A 22602-nucleotide genomic window follows, 5' to 3' on the forward strand; every position below is an offset into this window, starting at 1 on the left:
TCACATGCTGGAATAAATCAGTCCACAAAGTATTTTAAACATTATTTGGAGTTTAAGATTTGTTGGTACCAAGCTGAACAACTGTACTCAAAGTACAGTAAAACTATCTACTGGTAAGTTATCTGTAGAGAGGTTAATCAGGTTAATTCGAATTGCGCCCTCTATTGCTCATCTACATATACAGTGCGCTTTTGTTTTTATATACCAGTATACATGTACATACATCCACCTCTGGAAGTTTACTATTTGTATATCATACCATAGCTTTATACCATTGCTGAATTCAATGTATCCTGCCTCCTTGCCATACAATACTCGTATGAACTGATATATAACAAACTGATTTCATACCATGCTATCAAGAAATTGTAGTTTCTGGCTATGAAATATTTCTGTAGCATGTCATGTTTCTGGCTGACATCAGAACACATCACTTGTATGTATGAAATCATGCAAGGACCATCAAGTCAATAATAAAATAATTATTGGACTTACCAATTACCAATGCAATTCAGTAGTAAAGCTATTATAAGACAGTTTCATCTCATTTCTTACAATCAAAGTACTTCAGTTTGAAAATAGAGGGAGTTTCATTTCATTTCTTATGATCAAACAGAATAAGCCATCCCAAGCAAGTTTGAAGGGGGGGGGGGGGTTTCATCTCATTTCTTGCAATCAAACAAAATATGCCATCTCAAGCAAGTTTGATATGGGGGGGGGGGGGGGGGGTAGACCTCATTTCTTGCAATCAAAAAAAAAAGGAAGCCATTCCAAGCAAGTTTGATATGGGGGTGGGCTCAACTCATTTTTTGTAATCAAACAAAAATAAGCCATCTCAAGCAAGTTTGATATGGAGGGGGGGGGGGGATGTCATCTCAACATACATATTGTAATCCTGTATTTTCACATGTAAGAATATATTAATTAAAACATCAATCTGATTAAAATATGATGTAGTGTACACGGTGTGATTTCTTTTTGGCTGTTACGTTTACTGTCGTTTGTTCGTTTTGGTGCATTATGTGTTTTCATTCATTGAGTGAATTCACTCAGCACTCTCATGTGGCTTGGGAAAACCTATAGTATTGTGTCAGATGTATGTAACAGGTCCTCACAAAAGAAGAAACGACAGTAGATGTAACAGCCACAAAGAAATCACACTGTGTACATTACATCGGATTTTAATCAGATTGACATTGTCATGTACAACAATAAAAAACTCATGCATATTCATATTTTCTCATCCAGTATAAATGATATTTATTATTCAACAAAGTAAAATTACAGTGCAAGTATAAGGGTCTCACTATGAACATAATCTCTCTTAGAATGCATTATACAGCTTTAAAGTTTAAGCCATGATTGTTTTACAAGAAAAACTCAAAATCATCTTATCTGTAGAAACAGAACACTGTTTACATATGAGAGATAACAGTAAACATTATGTGGGCATTGTAGATGTTGTACACTGACACGTCTCTGTTCTTTTGATGTTGTTTTCTGATGTTTTGGTTTGTATTGCCACCTAGCTTATACATATACTACTATATTATGCTGTTCACTTGCCACATTTCGATGCAACTGTTGTTATCCAGCTGTATTCACTGACATTTACATAAATCATTGAAATGTAAAGTATGCTAAATTTTGCGTGTTTCTCTGATTATAGTTAAACTGATATGAAAACCAAGCTTAGTACAAGACTAACATGTAAGAAAATGAATGTATATCAATAACTCTATTGACTGAGTTACTGAAGTAGAAGCCAAACTATCTTGTAAGACATGATGTGTCTTTCCAAGCCTATCATCTACAGTACCTACATAGTCTAAAGACAATCATACATTCTCACTGAATTTACTGTTTCTATAGTAACCATATTAAGGTACTAAATAATATAGTGAATATCCACTATAGAGTTCATCTTTGCCTTCCTCAAAACATGAAACAACAACAAAATTACTTCATGATAATACGAAAGAGTATACTAAAATCCACTTATAAAGAATTTTCTGGAAAAAAACTGAACTCATACTGAGTATTTGACAATGGAGTTTTACTCCATCCTGGGTCATGTCAAAGGTCAAAGGGTCATCTTCCTGGATACCACGTCATCAGGAGGTGTGTTACTGTTCCTGAGAAGTTAGTAGGCTTCTATTGCATATTTAAGGTTTGACATTTTATAGGTCTTGCCTCTATTTTCATGTGATCAAATTTAGACTTGGACAGAATTGATGGTACTGGTACTCCTACAGTCTACACTTGACACAAACCCAAATATATCATTCCTATATATACATATGAAGCCTCTAACAATTCAGGAATGGTAATACTTGCTAATGCTGTCTTATCTCAACCATCCCATCCCAACCCATCTCTTGGCTTCTTCACTGCTCCATCCAATCTCTGGGCTTCCCCATCCAATTAAATCCCAACCCCTCTCCGAGTTTCACTGTCACCAATCCCCATCTACGAGTTTCACCTTGACCAGTCCCCATCTTTCGGTTTTACCAGACCAATCTCTACCTGTCGGCTTCACTGTGACCACACCCCATCTCTTGGCTTCACCATGACCACACCCCATTCACACCCCTCAGCTTCACCATGACCCAACCACTATCCAATTACTTGATTTCAAGCAATTCAATCTCAAACTGCAGTTCAGCATTTGGTGGTATCGTGAAGAATACAGGTTAAGGAAATAATGAATTATTAAACTCTCTTTTAAGGCCTAAAAAAACCTTTTATGGTTCCGATTACGCTCAATATTAGAGTATGTAGGTTGGTAGATTTTTTTATTTTTTCATGTGTGAGTGTCTAGTTGAGGTAGTTATGTTTTTCATTGTTTTCCATATGGTCTCTGTGTTATTGGTTACTTCTCATCAGATGTACTGCCATTACAGATTGAAAGAAAACTTTTATATTGTCTTTTCAAGTTGATGTCAATTTCTGCATCCACTATTTTTTGCGAGATTTCACAATATTTGCGATTGTATTTTTTTTTCTTGAATATGTAAAAAGAATTTAGGGTTGGCAGTGAAAAACTAGGTGGGGGTCGGGTAACTGGAACCAAACAATTTTTTTGGGCCTAACTTAGATACAATATAATGGTATATATACTTCATAATGAAGTGTGTTATGTGTAGAAACATCTTTTCTCTGTCTCCTACACATGAATTGAATACAGCATACAGGCCATTAGTACAACTAACGCTATTACACATGAATTGAATACAGCATACAGGCCATTAATACAACTAACACTACTACACATGAATTGAATACAGCATACACGCCATTAGTACAACTAACACTACTACACATGAATTGAATACAGCATACAGGCCATTAGTACAACTAACACTACTACACATGAATTGAATACAGCATACACGCCATTAGTACAACTAACACTACTACACATGAATTGAATACAGCATACAGGCCATTAGTACAACTAACACTACTACACATGAATTGAATACAGCATACAGGCCATTAGTACAATTAACACTACTACACATGAATTGAATACAGCATACAGGCCATTAGTACGACCAACACTACTACACATGAATTGAATACAGCATACAGGCCATTAGTACGACCAACACTACTACACATGAATTGAATACAGCATACAGGCCATTAGTACAATTAACACTACTACACATGAATTGAATACAGCATACAGGCCATTAGTACAATTAACACTACTACACATGAATTGAATACAGCATACAGGCCATTAGTACGACCAACACTACTACACATGAATTGAATACAGCATACAGGCCATTAGTACGACCAACACTACTACACATGAATTGAATACAGCATACAGGCCATTAGTACGACTAACACTACTACACATGAATTGAATACAGCATACAGGCCATTAGTACGACCAACACTACTACACATGAATTGAATACAGCATACAGGCCATTAGTACGACCAACACTACTACACATGAATTGAATACAGCATACAGGCCATTAGTACGACCAACACTACTACACATGAATTGAATACAGCATACAGGCCATTAGTACGACCAACACTACTACACATGAATTGAATACAGCATACAGACCATTAGTACGACCAACACTACTACACATGAATTGAATACAGCATACAGGCCATTAGTACGACCAACACTACTACACATGAATTGAATACAGCATACAGGCCATAAGTACGACCAACACTACTACACATGAATTGAATACAGCATACAGGCCATTAGTACGACCAACACTACTACACATGAATTGAATACAGCATACAGGCCATTAGTACGACCAACACTACTACACATGAATTGAATACAGCATACAGGCCATTAGTACGACTAACACTACTACACATGAATTGAATACAGCATACAGGCCATTAGTACGACCAACACTACTACACATGAATTGAATACAGCATACAGGCCATTAGTACGACTAACACTACTACACATGAATTGAATACAGCATACAGGCCATTAGTACGACTAACACTACTACACATGAATTGAATACAGCATACAGGCCATTAGTACGACCAACACTACTACACATGAATTGAATACAGCATACAGGCCATTAGTACAACTAACACTACTACACATGAATTGAATACAGCATACAGGCCATTAGTACAACTAACACTACTACACATGAATTGAATACAGCATACAGGCCATTAGTACAACTAACACTACTACACATGAATTGAATACAGCATACAGGCCATTAGTACGACCAACACTACTACACATGAATTGAATACAGCATACAGGCCATTAGTACAACTAACACTACTACACATGAATTGAATACAGCATACAGGCCATTAGTACGACCAACACTACTACACATGAATTGAATACAGCATACAGGCCATTAGTACGACTAACACTACTACACATGAATTGAATACAGCATACAGGCCATTAGTACGACTAACACTACTACACATGAATTGAATACAGCATACAGGCCATTAGTACGACCAACACTACTACACATGAATTGAATACAGCATACAGGCCATTAGTACAACTAACACTACTACACATGAATTGAATACAGCATACAGGCCATTAGTACAACTAACACTACTACACATGAATTGAATACAGCATACAGGCCATTAGTACAACTAACACTACTACACATGAATTGAATACAGCATTCAGGCCATTAGTACGACCAACACTACTACACATGAATTGAATACAGCATACAGGCCATTAGTACAACTAACACTACTACACATGAATTGAATACAGCATACAGGCCATTAGTACGACCAACACTACTACATTAAATGGTTTATACACTACATCCCTCTCTTACCCTTTCAGCTTCCAAATTGGCAATAACAGAAATGGCTGTGGATACAACAAATTTACACTCAGATACTATTTAAATTCATCTAAGGACTTTCTCTAGCTTCACAGCGTGCTTAAATTATAAATGAAAACCTTTGGTATCAATTCTAGTGACCTAATCACTGTAGATTCTAAGTCTAATACTTGACAACAAATGAGTTACCATGAGACAACCAGTTTGTTTACTTGCAATCTCGTAATGATAATTCATTCAAGTAAAGACAACAAAAATAACTTACAACATGGGATAATTTGCATATACCTGCAATCTTATATATAGAATTGATAATGTAACAAAGGATATCCCCAAGCTGGAAAGCCATTCACGCCATAGCCTTTACAAGATGGGATAATCAGTCTAGCAATCTCTCCCTGTCTCATTGAGATACAGCCTTCATCCCATCCTGTCAAAATAATTAAGTTAACACAGGTTAGTAATCTGTACAATCCAACTAGTCATGGCTAGTTAACACTGGTTATCAATGAAACAATCATTATTCATTACAGATATCAAAAGTTAACTTAACACAGCTGAACAGTATATGAGTAGTTTTTAGTCACAGCTGACATCCACTGGTACACAGAAGAGTGGTTACCAATACTCAAATACATTTCAGTCATGTAGTAGTATCCATTTGTTACTAAGTTAGCACAGGTTAACAGAAAGTATTGGGTCTAGGGTTGACATTCATTGGTCAAGTCAAGACTGGCTAGTACTATCAAGTTATATACTGTGTTTACTGGTTCAGTTAGCAATATTCAGTGATTGCTCCACTGGCAAAGATTGACAGTGCTATACAGTCATGCTTTCATAGCCACTGATTAAGTTAAAATTGGTATTAAAGCATCATGTAAGCTAAGTATTACAAACATTAAATCAAACATGGATTTCTGTGTTCATTTCCATCTTTACCTTACAAAAAAACACACTGACTGAAATACCAGCCTACTGTAGCTGACTCCTGGTGTGTATCAAAAAACAGCTGCCCCAAATTTTGTGGCATTAAGCTACAAGTACCCAGTGTCTCTGTTTTGTTCAAGCACCCTGGAACAACGGAAAATGGAAAGAAATAGATGCCTATGTAAGTTGACCAATCTTTGTTATTATGAGGAATTTGATTTTGGTATATTGTTGGAAAAATTATCTAAAAATTCAGGAAATAGTAAAATACCTTTGTTCATATGCAACAAATTTTATCATTGCTTGCAAATTAATTACCTTGTTGAAGTGAAATTTTGAAAAATTGATAGCATTTGTACAAATCACTTGATTGATGCAAGCTATGATTGACAACATGTAAGTTAGGTGAAAGACTTAGTGTGGTATTTAATACCTCAGAACTGATTGGGTAGATTATGGTCAAAGTTGCAGATTTGGGCTATGTAACCCTCTCCTACCCCCATCCACCCCTCCTCCTTCAGTGGTTACCTAACTGGGTGGTTTGTATGTAGTATTACTAAAGATACACAAGTGACAGATAAGTCTTACATAATAGAGAGGTTTAGATGCGCGTATTTACGTGTGTTCAATACGTGTAGCGTCATAGTCACCTGATTCGAAGCAACTCAGGCGTTCAAACGACGCTACGTCAAAATAGCGGTCTACACATAACTGTAAATATGTGTTGAGTTTTTGTCATTTTCTTCTATTAAAAGTCCTATTTTTTATATCAAAGTTTGGAAGCATAAATTTAAACTAATTGTTTGGTTTTTGGTTTGGGTAGTTGCAGGAAAAATGGCAAAACTACGGACAAATTTAGAAAACAAAGACATGTCTGGCCTTCTGGACAGAAGATGTCAACGCGCGCGTTCACTTTCCACTGTTTTTTCATGTTTGCGTTTAGAACGCATAACTAAACACAATTTTGTACGCGTCATTACTTGTACGCCTGCACGATAATGCTCCCGTAGGGGTAAGCGTTCTAACGTGTATCTAAACCTCTCTAGTATCTCAACAAGTTGACTTCAACAAGGTAACTAATATTTATTTCAATATAACGAAATAAAGTGTCTCACAATGTCAACTTCAGCAATGACATGAATATGATGTGATAACCTTTAATATGAAGTGATAACTTTGAATACAATAACAGTTCTATTCTATCTTATCTATCCCATAATGCAATTGGTGAAGTTTCTAGTTTATATTCCCAGCCACCGATAATTAATATCAACCTAAGACATATTTTAATGATGATTTTGACACGCTTGTTTTCTGGAATGCCATGCCTGATGACCTTACCATTACATTAATTGCAGGTTGGGTTTAGGGAAGGGAAGGGAAGGGTGGGGAAGGGTGGGATAGGGAAGGGAAGGGTAGGAAAGGGAAGGGAAGGGAAGGGTAGGTAAGGGAAGGGAAGGGAAGGGTAGGTAAGGGAAGGGAAGGGAAGGGTAGGTAAGGGAAGGGAAGGGAAGGGGATGACAGGAGACTGGTTTGATTACCTGTGCTGATCTTACAAGGCAAAGCTAAGGGGGGGGGGAATAGCAGCTGACCAGGATGACTGGTGGGGGGGGGGGGGGGGGGGTTAAGTTGCTTACCTGCAATGACATTACCAACACCAACCTTGAAGGAAAATGGCTGCTGTCCAGGATCAAGGGTACTGTGAATACATGAAATTTGGCAAAGTGTATTTATTACACAATACTTCAGTAAATGTGACAAGCAATATATGACAAATTTATCCTTGTTATCAGTATTGTATACCAAGTAAAATGGTAGTATACCAAGTACAATGGTAGTATACCAAGTACAATGGTAGTATACCAAGTACAATGGTAGTATACCAAGTACAATGGTAGTATACCAAGTACAATGGTAGTATACCAAGTAAAATGGTAGTATACCAAGTACAATGGCAGTATACCAAGTACCATGGTAGTATACCAAGTACAATGGTAGTATACCAAGTACAATGGTAGTATACCAAGTAAAATGGTAGTATACCAAGTACAATGGCAGTATACCAAGTACCATGGTAGTATACCAAGTACAATGGTAGTATACCAAGTACAATGGTAGTATACCAAGTAAAATGGTAGTATACCAAGTACAATGGTAGTATACCAAGTACAATGGTAGTATACCAAGTACAGTGGTAGTATACCAAGTACAATGGCAGTATACCAAGTACAATGGTAGTATACCAAGTACAATGGTAGTATACCAAGTACAATGGTAGTATACCAAGTAAAATGGTAGTATACCAAGTACAATGGCAGTATACCAAGTACCATGGTAGTATACCAAGTACAATGGTAGTATACCAAGTACAATGGTAGTATACCAAGTACAATGGCTGTATGCCAAGTACAATGGTAGTATACCAAGTACAATGGTAGTATACCAAGTACAATGGTAGTATACCAAGTACAATGGTAGTATACCAAGTACAATGGTAGTATACCAAGTACAGTGGTAGTATACCAAGTACAGTGGTAGTATACCAAGTACAATGGCAGTATACCAAGTACAATGGTAGTATACCAAGTACAATGGTAGTATACCAAGTACAATGGTAGTATACCAAGTACAATGGTAGTATACCAAGTACAATGGTAGTATACCAAGTACAATGGTAGTATACCAAGTACAATGGTAGTATACCAAGTACAGTGGTAGTATACCAAGTACAATGGTAGTATACCAAGTACAATGGTAGTATACCAAGTAATAATAATAATAATAATAATAAGATGATTTGTAAATGCGCCTCATCTCCGAAGAGCTCGAAGCGCAGAGGAAGAGTGGATACAGAAATAGTTAATGGAAATGTGAATTCAAGGTAATGTGTATTAAATAAAATGAAAAAGAAAAACAGTTATTAGCAGTTGAACAGGTGAGTTTTGAGAGAATGTCTTAAGGTTGACAAAGATTTGGAATGGCGAAGATCAAAAGGGAGGTGGTTCCATGAAGTAGGGCCAATGTAAGAGAAGGATCTTTCACCAAATGTTTTGGTTGACACCCTTGGAACACAGAGAAGACGAGAATCAGAAGACGAGCGAAGTGGTCTTCGAGGAATGTATTGATGTAGAAGATCTGTGAGATATTGTGGGCCAATACCTACAACTGACTTGAAACAAATGGATGAAATTTTGTATTGAATACGTGAAGTGATAGGCAGCCAATGAAGTTTTCTAAGAAGAGGTTGTACATGATCGAACTTTTTAGCTTTGCAGACAAGCCGAGCTGCAGCATTTTGTACATGCTGTAGTCTGTCAGTGAGGTGTATACCAAGTACCATGGTTGTATAGCAAGTACCATGACTGTGTAGGACATACCATGGCTGTATGCCAAGTATCATGACTGTGTACCAAGTACTATGGCTGTATACCACATACCATGGCTGTATACCAAGTACCATGGCTGTGTACCGAGTACTATGGCTGCATACCAATTACCATGGTTGTATATGATGTAACATGCCTGTATACCAAGTACCATGGCTGTATATGATGTAACATGCCTGTACATGATGTACCATGGGCTAAGTACTATGGCTGTACACCAATTACCATGGCTGTATATGATGCAACATGGCTGTATACCAAGTACCATGGGCTAAGTACTATGGCTGTATACCAATTACCATGGCTGTATATGATGCAACATGGCTGTATACCAAGTACCATGGGCTAAGTACTATGGCTGTACACCAATTACCATGGCTGTATATGATGCAACATGGATGTATACCACGTACCATGGCTGTATACCAAGTACTATGGCTGTATACCGAGTACCATGGCTGTATACCAAGTACCATGGCTGTATACCAATTACCATGCCTGTACATGATGTACCATGACTGCATACCAAGTATCATGGCTGTATATGATGCAACATGCCTGTACATGATGTACCATGACTGCATACCAAGTACCATGGCTGTATACCAATTACCATGCCTGTACATGATGTACCATGACTGCATACCAAGTATCATGGCTGTATATGATGCAACATGCCTGTACATGATGTACCATGACTGCATACCAAGTATCATGGCTGTATACCAAGTACCATGGGCTAAGTACTATGGCTGTACACCAAGTACCATGGCTGTATATGATGCAACATGGCTGTATACCACGTACCATGGCTGTATACCAAGTACCATGGGCTAAGTACTATGGCTGTACACCAAGTACCATGGCTGTATACGATGCAACATGGATGTATACCACGTACCATGGCTGTATACCAAGTATCATGGCTGTATACCAAGTACCATGGCTGTATACCAAGTACCATGGCTGTATACCACGTACCATGGCTGTATACCACGTACTATGGCTGTATACCAAGTATCATGGCTGTGTACGAAGTACCATGCCTGTACATGATGTAACATGGCTGTATGCCAAGTATCATGACTGTGTACCAAGTACTATGGCTGTGTACCAAGTACCATGCCTGTACATGATGTAACATGGCTGTATGCCAAGTATCATGACTGTATACCAAGTACCATGGCTGTATACCAAGTACCATGGCTGTATACCACGTACTATGGCTGTATACCAAGTATCATGGCTGTGTACGAAGTACCATGCCTGTACATGATGTAACATGGCTGTATGCCAAGTATCATGACTGTGTACCAAGTACTATGGCTGTGTACCAAGTATCATGGCTGTATATGATGTAACATGGCTGTATACCAAGTACCATGGGCTAAGTACTATGGCTGTATACCAAGTACCATGCCTGTATACCAAGTACTATGGCTGTACACCAATTACCATGGCTGTATATGATGCAACATGGATGTATACCACGTACTATGGCTGTATACCAAGTACCATGGCTGTATACCACGTACTATGGCTGTATACCAAGTACTATGGATGTATACCAAGTACTATGGCTGTATACCAAGTACCATGGCTGTATACCAAGTACTATGGCTGTATACCAAGTACCATGCCTGTATATGATGTAACATGGCTGTATACCAAGTACCATGGGCTATTAAGTATTATAATATACCTAGTGATAATGCTGTGCCATGATTCGCTAGAACCAGTCACGTGATAGGAAAATAGAATGACTATTTCCCTATAGGGAAATAGTTCCATCAACTTTTACACGGTCACGTGACCACCGCGCGTTCACAGCAGGTCAAAATGCCAGCTTATGGCGATGTCGTCTGCCACCGCGAGTTCACAGCATGAGGTATATTATAAAACACATATTGCCTGGCCTATATTCGGGCTATAGCACCCGTTCATTACCCCCTCGTGACTGTAAGTTACCAGAATCACATGCTATTTCCCTCGGCCTTTGGCCTCGGGAAATAGCATGTGATTCTGGTAACTCACAGTCCCTCGGGTGTAATAAACGGGTGCTATAGCCCGAATATAGGCCAGGCAATATGTGTTCACTATGGCTGTATACCAAGTACCATGGCTGTATATGATGCAACATGGCTGTATATGATGCAACATATACATGGTACTAAAGCGAAGATCTAAGATAGAAGCTCGTTCATTTCCGATCCCTCTTCAGTATTTGGTTTTGAATGAACATACATAAGGTTATAAATTGGAATTTTACTTCTAAATAGGTTTTGTAGTTGGGAATGTGACATTTCCATTATGACAATAAAATAAACATGAAGTCATTACTGATTACTGGAATAGTTCATTAGCCAAGCAAGTGGACTTGTTATCAAAAAGTACCAATATTTACAAATGTGATGATGGGCTCTTACATGTCACAAGTTATTAGTTTTATTAGGCTATTATACTACCCTGCAAACAGCTTTAGAGATGCAAACACGTTTTATGATACCAAATACCATCATGTAAGATGTGATAAAATTGATTGGCTATTAGATTTTGCATGTATAGAAAGTTTCATTGATTATAGATGTCTTCCATCTTCGATCTTCGTTTTAGAGATTTGATAGGGTAATCTCTAAAGCGAAGATCGAAGATAGAAGATCATTCATTTCAACACTAGGTTATAAATTGGGATTTAACTTCTAAATAGGTTTTGTAGTTGTGAATGTGATATTTTCATTATAGAAATACCATAAACATGAAGTTATAATGTCGGGTTTTCTATTTCAAAAAGAATTCATTTTGTCACAGAGATCTGATTTACCCTAAAAATTCATTGCACAATCATTTCGCATCTATTTATAAGGTGTTCACTCTATTTAATTTCTAAGTAGGTTTTGAAGTTGGGAATGTGGTGAAATATTTTCATCGTCGGGTACATAAAACCATGGCAAAGATCTTCGGTCTTCGATCTTTGGTCTTCGATCTTTGTTTTGTATACTACCATTGAGTGAGTGATTGAGTGAGTGAGTGAGTGAGTGAGTGAGTGAGATCGAGTGAGAATGAGTGAGTGAGCAAGCGAGTACATACAATAGCTTTTCAAGGACAGGGAACTTACAAGTAAATAAATTCTAGCATTCGTATTTTGATATATACGATGACTGACTGATTTTAGTGTAGGTATGAAAATATCGGTGGGTAAATTTGAAGTAACTTGAATACTGTCTGCATATTGTGTCTTCCGGGTGATGCTAGTGACGACATAGAAATTGCGACAAAGGACCTCGTGTTCCGTTGAAATAGTTGTGGATGCCAACGTGGTATCTAATCATTTCTAACTCCGTCTGGGCTAAATAAGAAATTATCAACCAAAAGCTGTTCATGCAAATAAGTAAACCCCTAACTGTAAGAATGGTGCAAACTCTCATCCTGAGCTGACAAAGATGCCATATTTAGACATCACGTAATTGCGTGCCCCAATGAAAAGATAGCCGCAATGGATAGCCTCTACTGAGTCCACATTACCGTCGAAACTACCTACCTCCAGAACTTCCTGACTGGGTTAGTTAAACACCCGGTACAATTAACAGTAATTATGTTACCCGGTCTTGGTGTTTGTCCAAAACCGTCGCGTAAAACTTGTTTCATAACTTGTTGATTCATCATGTGGTAAGCCATGTCTGTGGTGTGATGTGTTCGATGTTTTTCAATAAAATAACAGGCGCCCACTGCACTGCTGCCCTCTTACGTTGACCCAAGGAGAGATGAACCTTACATGTCAAGACTGGGTCGAGTTAAGTTGAGCTAATCGAACGCTAAGGAAAGGGTGGGGTATGTATAAAACTATCTCATTGTGTATATGTGTGTTTATTTATGATGACTTGTGTGTATGACATGGCTTTGTAAACGTGTTTTTCCTAAATGTGCACGTGTATCTTAAAAAACGTGTTTTATAACACCAAACTTTACACTAAAATTAGTCAACATTTCAACAATATTTTTGTACATGGATCATAATATAAACTATTAAGCGTGTTGTTATGTTATCATTAACCAAGGAGTTTCGATTGGGAAAATACCCAGCTGCCATATGAGGTATGTGGCTAATTGACAGTTATGTTCAATCTGTACAGGATGATGTCATCAAATGCCCCCCCCCCCCCTCCCCACCTATTTGTGCTACCACTCTTTACCATCTGTAATACTTTTCTGTTAAATTTTGCTATGTATCATTGGTTGTCTAATATATTCAAAGTATTGCTTTCTAGTTTTAAGTTCGGATTATGGATATCTTTCAAATATCCTCTCTTCTGAGTTTTGGGCCAATTACTTACATGCTCTTCTCACAAAGATGGTGTACGTGTATCCTCTATACAATCTGTACTTACACGCTGATGACTTGGAGAGGAATTGTGGTCCATAGTAAACAAATGGACACATTATTTAAATGGATAAAAACATACAAGTCAGTGAAACAGACACTTACATTTGTACACTTCGTATAAACCTTATTTTGTTATTTTTGTTATTTATTATTACTCTAGTTGATATGTTTACTAGTTTGTTTTAGCACCAAACACTTGTTGCAGAAAATCCAATGAAGAAATGTAGTTTTCTTAATGGATGTAATAAAGATTCTATTCTATTCTATTCTATTCTATTCTATTCTATTCTATTCTATTCTATTCTATTCTATTCTATTCTATTCTATTCTATTCTATTCTATTCTATACTATTCTATTCTATACTATACTATTCTATATTATTCTATTCTATTTTATTCTATACTATTCTATTCTATACTATTCTATTCTATACTATACTATTCTATTCTATATTATTCTATTCTATTCTATTCTATACTATTTTATTTTATTCTATTCTATTCTATTCTATTCTATACTATACTATTCTATTCTATTCTATACTATACTATTCTATTCTATATTATTCTATTCTATTCTATTCTATACTATACTATTCTATTCTATATTATTCTATTCTATTCTATTCTATTCTATACTATACTATTCTATTCTATTCTATTCTATTCTATTCTATATTATTCTATTCTATTCTATTCTATTCTATTCTATACTATACTATTCTATTCTATTCTATATTATTCTATTCTATTCTATTCTATTCTATTGTGAAAGAATTATTTTTAAAACTCCATTTCTAATCAACATCATATTTGATTAGATCATTTAATAGTTTGAATAGGGTGACAGGAATATGTTTTTTTTTTTTATTTATTAGCATTGAGATTACTTGAAGGTGATATGTAAGTGATAGATATACACTAAGATGGGGAATTTATTTGGTAAAAAGAAACAAAGCAGCCGAGTTACAGAACAAGATAAAGCTGTATTGGTGAGTATTCAGTTTTTTCAAACAGCCTGGTAAAATCTAGTAATGTTATTCTCTTTAAATTTAAGAATCAAATGTTTTATAATTTTTACAATAATAATAACAATGTTGGTTTTTGTATAGCACTTTCCAACAGTGTGCTTAAAGGGCTTTGCAATTATTACCCCTGGCACATATCTATAGCGGCACAACGACCCTTTACTTCCTCAACTCCCTGGGGAGCATACAATCCATGCTATATTTACTTTTAAAGACTAAATGAGTTAAATTTTGATCTTCAATTTCTCTTCAAGTTCAAGTTCAAGTTCAGTATCTTAAAGTGGTACAAGCTGAATTCATAAACTTTTCACTCAAGTGAAAATACTTGTAATAATGCAAGTACCTTTTAAATTAGACTCTCTCACAGTCCGTGAAGCTTCGCATAAATAGCTAAAACTTGGGTTGTTTTGTATGTATCTAGTGCATAATTGTACTCGTATACTAGTATCCCAGTATCCCTGTACTGTGTGCCCTCATCGATCACATAGGGCTAACATTTTGTTGATGTGTTAGGGAATGTTAGCCCTATGTGATCGATGATGGCGCACAGTACAGGGCTAGGGATCCTGGGATACTAGTATAGGAGTACAATTATGCAGTAGATACTTACAAAACAACCCAAGTTTTAGCTATTTATGCGAAGCTTCGAGGACTGTGAGAGAGTCTACTTTTAAATGCGCAGTAAAAACTAGTAATAATGCAAGTACCTTTTAAATGTGGAGTAAAAACTATGTGTAAACACATATAAACTCAGCTTTAATTGCTTAATTTGAATGAATGTGATTTAAGAAATCGATATTGACAAATGATGCAGTGCGCTAGTTGTAGGTGTAGTAAGTGGGTAGACATGGCAGGTATTTACATGTAACCATGGTTCCCAAACCCAAATTATGCTACAGAGTTACAAAGTATGGATAGATATGCAAGTTTTACAAGTTTTATTCCCTCTACCCCCAGCAGTAAACACTGTGACAATAAGTTGAATTTCTTACTGAGGGACGGAAATGTTTTCTTTATTTCAGCAACTCAAACAACAAAGAGACAAACTAAAACAATATCAGAAGAAAATTCAGATCCAGCTCTCAAAAGAAAGAGAAGTTGCAAAGCAGTTGCTAAGAGATGGCAAAAAAGAGTGAGTACTGATGTTCATTATTAATATTATTAGATTATTGGCAGTGACATTGTGGTTGCCATGGTATTACTACAGGACTTGTAATGAGCAGTAGACCAGCATGGCACATAGACTACTAAACATTGTATCTAGACTACTAAATTAGCAGTAGTCCAGGACACATAGACTACTAAACACTGTATCTAGACTACCAAATTAGCAGTAGTCCAGGACACATAGACTACTAAACATTATATCTAGACTACCAAATTAGCAGTAGTCAAGGACACATAGACTACTAAACATTGTATCTAGACTACCAAATTAGCAGTAGTCCTGCACAGCACATAGACTACTAAACATTGTATCTAGACTACCAAATTAGCAGTAGTACAGGACACACAGACTACTAAACATTGTATCTAGACTACCAAATTAGCAGTAGTACAGCACAGCACATAGACTACTAAACATTGTATCTAGACTACCAAATTAGCAGTAGTCCAGCACAGCACATAGATTATTAAACATTGTATCTAGACTACCAAATTAGCAGTAGTCCAGCACAGCACATAGACTACTAAACTGGTTGTACCTAGACTACTGAATTAGCAATAGTTCAGCACAGCACATAGATTATTAAACCATAGACCCTACACCAACGTTGGTGTAGGGTCTATGATTAAACATTATATCTAGACTACCAAATTTATATGGTGGTTGTCTGTTAGACCAATAGAAATCAACAGAATTACCGGTATAGCTGAAAGTTCTCTTGATCACATGAGTACCAAGCATAACAGATAAACACAAGCCCTGTTATGACTGTAAAGTATCAGATGCATTCTTTTGAATTGAATTGAATTGAATTGAATTGAAATGTTTAATTGACTTCTGTATTTGCAGTGAATTGTTACCGTGGACCAAATACACAATAGATACACATTTGTCTTCAAGATAGGGAGTTAAGGGTAGGCTAGGAGCAGGACTCCCTAACATAAACCAGATAACAAGAACCTAGAACAGTGGACTGACTGCACAATAGATACACATTTGTATTCAAGCTAGGTAGTTAGATTTAGGCTTGGGATACAAATAGAATTAGACACCGTAGCATACAGTCAAGTAAACCTGATCATACATCACCCTCATCGCACTTCGCATCACCCTCACTGGTTGAAAAGCCACTGTTCTACATGCATGTCTTTAATTGTCTCAATCAACTTGCTTTCTTGCAAGTATAGAAAGAATGAAAGTTCATCCTCTACTGTGTAAACTCACATAAACACTGTCTTTTGATTACTACAGTAAAGCCAAATTATTACTGAAGAAGAAAAGGTATCAAGATCAGCTGTTAGATAAAACAGATAAACAGTTAGATAATCTGGAAATGATGGTTAATGATATTGAGTTTGCACAAGTTGAGATGAAGGTGTTGGAAGGACTTAAAGTTGGCAATGAATGTCTGAAGAAGATGCACCAGGTATGTTGTCCCATTCTCATCTCTTACAACTTTTTCAATAACCATTTACAACTCTAAGAGTACATTTCAGTTTGCTGACTATGTGTAAGCTTTGCACTCAGAGTCATCTACATACACTCACAAAATTTGTATTCAAGTCACTCTTACAACCTTTCATTTACTCTGTTACAACTATGTAGAAACTGATCTTAGCCTATGGAATAGAATACCTTTCAGTCAACTATTAATAATTTTGCCCCTTGTACATGTAAACGTAAATACATTGGGAAATATTTGGAAAATCTATCATTTTTACCGATCCAAGCTGAGTTTATGAAATATTGAGGAAAGTGAGAGTGATTGTTGATTTTCAACCTTTTGACCCTCATTTTAAGTGTTATATTTTCTATTTGTTTAATAAACTATTTCAATGTTGATGTTGTCTCACCAGATGATGTCTATTGATGATGTTGAAAGGATAATGGAAGAAACACAGGAAGGCATTGAGTATCAGAGGGTAAGAATTGTTGAACTCACATGGGCTGCAAGTGAATACTTTGCACAGTAAATACTAATATAAAACTAATCCTAGTATTGGTTTACTGAGAGTACATGCCTGGAACTGAATCAAAATGCAACACCTGGCATCATTTCACAAAAGATTTGACCTCGGTGCTGAAGGAATGACCTGATGTAAAATCACTTTGTACAGCAGTGAACTATATATCAAAAGCTTGCTTTGTATCTTAACAAAATATAGTCATTCAAAGATTTGTTAAAAGGGAAGTGAACACCAAGAAGTTTTGTTGGTAGGTGATTGTGATAATACATGTAGTATGATAAAAAAATGGCATCTGCACATTTCCATGTACCATTTGAATTGAGGTGTCAAGCACTAGAAGTAACATTAAAAGATGTATGAGGAAAGATTTTGTAAATACAGAAGTATATCAATCTATAATGTAAGAGTTCTGCTAGTTACTACCAATGATTTGATATGTTTCAGTAAATAGTAAAATATAAATAACTTTTTATTAGAAAACAAAAATGGTAAAAAATTGACAGAAGTTCTAGACCATGTCTCTTTAATATACATTGAAAGTATAAATGCTTTGAGTTTCCATAGGACAACACTCACAGAATGACTGCTATGAACTCATGTATATACTTATATATTGGGCCATAATACTGAAGTGTACACAAGAGGTTCTTTATGTTATCCATCCAATAGGAGGTTCTTTATATGGTTAAATTTGACAGAATCATTCTATGTGAGTTATTTTATGTTCATATCAGGAAATAGACGAGTTGTTAGCTGGTAGTTTAACCCAGGAAGATGAAGATGAAATATTAGCAGAATTAGACGCCATTACACAACAAACGGAGGATGAAGAGATCAAACTTCCAGATGTTCCACAAGACCAGTTACCAGAAATTGAAGGTATTTCTCTTTCATTGATCAGTCAGTCAACCAACCAATCTACTGTATCCATCCATTTATCTATCCATCAACCAACCAACCAACCAACTAATCACTCACTCACTCAATCAATCAATCAATCAATCAATCAATCAATCAATCAATCAATCAATCAATCAATCAGTCAATCAATCAATCAATCAGCTCTTTATAGTACCAAAATCCAGATACTATTCTGTTCAAAAGCATAGGATGGCTAATGTACAATGAAAGCTGTCTTGACATAGTTTGACTAATGTAGCATTGTGGGTAATAACATTAAAACAGACATGATATGTATCTGTGTATACTTTGTGGAAATCAGTATAGTCCAATGCTACTGTCAGCTTTGATGCTAAATATGTACCAGCATGTTATTAACAAATAGATCTTTATGGTTTAACATTGGTTGTATTTCCTTTGAAGTAATTTGTATTTGATAACCTCAACCACTCATGTCTTATTGATTGAAATCTTCTTGTGTTGCAGCTGAAAGGAAGAGAGCAAAGGAAAAAGAAGAGAAAAGAGAAATGGTTATGGCATCTTGATGACCCCAGCTTGATGTCATTCACCACATTGTGAACTTTAACCCACTTTGTATTATTGTCAGACGTCAGGAACACATTATCAACAAACTTCATGTGTGTTTTCTGTTCATCAATTTGATGTACCACTTGATATTAACTGAGATAGAAATCACTAGTCCTGTAAAATGTGCCTCAAAACTCTCAAATATTTGGAAAGATTTGACTTTGATTTTACTCAGTGACGATCATCGGCATATTTCATCTAATTTTAGGATAACAATGATTCAGTATGTTATATTGAGAGTAAATATATGATTATAATAAATAAATACACATGTCCTGGTTAAGCATAGACTGTAAGATGTGTTGTGTCACTCCATCCTCATTGGCCTGCTCTATCCATGAAAGGAGTTAATCAATGTGTGAGGGCGCTGTCACAGCACACCTAACAGACTACGTCAAGCACTGTCAAAGCTGAATAAAAGATTTTATATTCCACACACAAGAATCCCTCCTCCCCTGTGTAGAGCATGAGTTTGATCTATCCTCAATAAAACACAAATAGTAAATGAAAATTCATGTAGGGTCTATGATTAGGTCAACTATTTCAGACTAGGTTTCTACATAGCCATGGTGTACATTAGGCCAACTATTTCAGACTAGGTTTCTACATAGCCATGGTGTACATTAGGCCAACTATTTCAGACTAGGTTTCTACATAGCCATGGTGTACATTAGGCCAACTATTTCAGACTAGGTTTCTACATAGCCATGGTGTACATTAGGCCAACTATTTCAGACTAGGTTTCTACATAGCCATGGTGTACATTAGGCCAACTATTCCAGACTAGGTTTCTACATAGCCATGGTGTACATTAGGCCAACTATTCCAGACTAGGTTTCTACATAGCTATGATGTAAATTAGGCCAACTATTTCAGACTAGGTTTCTACATAGCCATGGTGTACATTAGGCCAACTATTTCAGACTAGGTTTCTACATAGCCATGGTGTACATTAGGCCAACTATTTCAGACTAGGTTTCTACATAGCCATGGTGTACATTAGGCCAACTATTTCAGACTAGGTTTCTACATAGCCATGGTGTACATTAGGCCAACTATTTCAGACTAGGTTTCTACATAGCCATGGTGTACATTAGGCCAACTATTCCAGACTAGGTTTCTACATAGCTATGATGTAAATTAGGCCAACTATTTCAGACTAGGTTTCTACATAGCCATGGTGTACATTAGGCCAACTATTTCAGACTAGGTTTCTACATAGCCATGGTGTACATTAGGCCAACTATTTCAGACTAGGTTTCTACATAGCCATGGTGTACATTAGGCCAACTATTTCAGACTAGGTTTCTACATAGCCATGGTGTACATTAGGCCAACTATTTCAGACTAGGTTTCTACATAGCCATGGTGTAAATGTGTTTACACTGTTTGTATAATATATGTTTTATTTTATTTCATTTTGTCAATCTTCCATACTGGAATGATCTCCATAGAGTTAGAGTATTAGATCTATGTTCATTAGTAATATGTAAACTAATTTCAACCATAAACCAATTTCAACCATAAACCAATTTCAACCATAAACCAATTTCAACCATAAACTAATTTCAACCATAAACTAATTTCAACCATAAACTAATTTCAACCATAAACACACATCAGCTGTCTGTTTATTAATGTAATTTCATAACAAACAATATAATTAAGTTTTGTACAAAGTACTTTTAAAACAAACAACTAAAAATAAAGAAATTCATAATCAACTTTTGCATAGTGATTCCAAGATATGCTCTTGTACCATACTCAAGCCAAGTTATTGTCTTTGAACAGAAAATACGGATTATATACCCTGGTTGTTCTACATCATGACAACCTGTGTCTATGTTACTGGTTTTGCAGTGCTTGAAATACTAGTCAAAATGTTCCAAATCAACATTATTTTCCCTGATTATTCAGAATTATGCTTGAGGAGGTATAATTATATTATTCTCTAATATTTGTCATCATTCAGCCAGAAATACTCATGACCTAAGTGTTTGTAGCTAGTAGCTCATAGTGACAAGGCCCCTTAGGTCACTCATATTTTCCTTGGTTGAATTAACGAATACAAATATTGGGGAATAATATCTAAATTTAGAATGCTGGTCCTTTGTAGAACTGGTAATATTCAAAACTACTTGGATAGTCTTGTCTTTTTTTTTCACTTCACCAGTGTTTTCTTATTCCACACATTTCCTACATTATGGGATATGGAGCTAGGTAAATCATGACTGTACGACAGAACATTAATTCACATCATTATTGAAATACAATTGCACTTTATGACGTATTTTTATGATGGACTGCATGTGACATTTAGGAATGATGATAACCACTTTTAATGAAAAATGCATCATTCTTCTACAAAGATTATAACTAGGAAACAACATTTTTTGATCCAAGGTCTTGAAGTTGGTAATACTTACATGATCATGATGTCGAAGTTATCACCTCTGAATGTAATATTTTGTTATTCTAAAACACATGTAAATGTTTATTGCTATCAAAAATATGCCAAATTACATGCTGTTCTACAAGTGTACGATGGCACAGATGTGAATGGAAAAATGATTCCCAAACATTTTAGTATGAAAAGTGCCCCCAAACTTCGGCTTTTTTCATTGAAATGCTTCATATATGTACATAGAAAATGACTTTTACTAAAGGAATTAAAGACTGAATATAAACCAATATTAAGAATTTGTGACATTATTTTATGTTGGAAGTATAGTATATTCTTATGGAGTCATGATGGGTGAATGGTTAGCATGACCGGCTTGGAATCTACACTGAGGTTGCAGGTTCCAGCCCCGTCACTGCCTGATGTTTGTTTCTGAGTGGCTAAAGTCCTTGGGCAAGATTTGAACCACGACTGTGCCTCAGTCAACCCAGCT

The 22602-nt window shown here is 36.1% G+C and overlaps 2 protein-coding genes across 3 annotated transcripts; one reads left to right on the plus strand and one right to left on the minus strand.

Moving 5' to 3' along the window:
• Positions 1–1246: 1246 nt before the first annotated feature.
• LOC144435174 (uncharacterized) lies at positions 1247–13395 on the minus strand. Its single transcript, XM_078123747.1, has 4 exons — positions 13215–13395; positions 7928–7989; positions 5694–5793; positions 1247–2679 (listed from the first exon to the last, which is right to left on the minus strand). Exons 1-4 carry the CDS (start codon positions 13349–13351, stop codon positions 2625–2627), a joined length of 354 nt encoding a protein of 117 aa, XP_077979873.1. The 5' UTR covers positions 13352–13395; the 3' UTR covers positions 1247–2624.
• A 58-nt stretch (positions 13396–13453) lies between these two features.
• LOC144435067 (charged multivesicular body protein 6-A-like) lies at positions 13454–22383 on the plus strand. 2 transcript variants are annotated; one of them, XR_013480876.1, is made up of 8 exons: positions 13454–13504; positions 14936–15049; positions 16108–16217; positions 17505–17679; positions 18110–18175; positions 18955–19099; positions 19607–20448; positions 20590–22383. XR_013480876.1 is itself a non-coding variant. In XM_078123613.1 (7 exons), the coding sequence occupies exons 2-7, from the start codon at positions 14984–14986 to the stop codon at positions 19663–19665; spliced, it is 621 nt and encodes a 206-aa protein (XP_077979739.1). In that variant the 5' UTR covers positions 13454–13504; positions 14936–14983; the 3' UTR covers positions 19666–22383. The 2 variants fall into 2 exon arrangements, 1 of the variants encoding a protein (XP_077979739.1); XM_078123613.1 differs by having other exon boundaries at positions 19607–22383.
• The last annotated feature ends 219 nt before the right edge of the window (positions 22384–22602 follow it).

The sequence above is a fragment of the Glandiceps talaboti genome, chromosome 5, assembly GCF_964340395.1.
Source record: "Glandiceps talaboti chromosome 5, keGlaTala1.1, whole genome shotgun sequence".
Classification (NCBI taxonomy): Eukaryota; Metazoa; Hemichordata; class Enteropneusta; family Spengelidae; genus Glandiceps; species Glandiceps talaboti.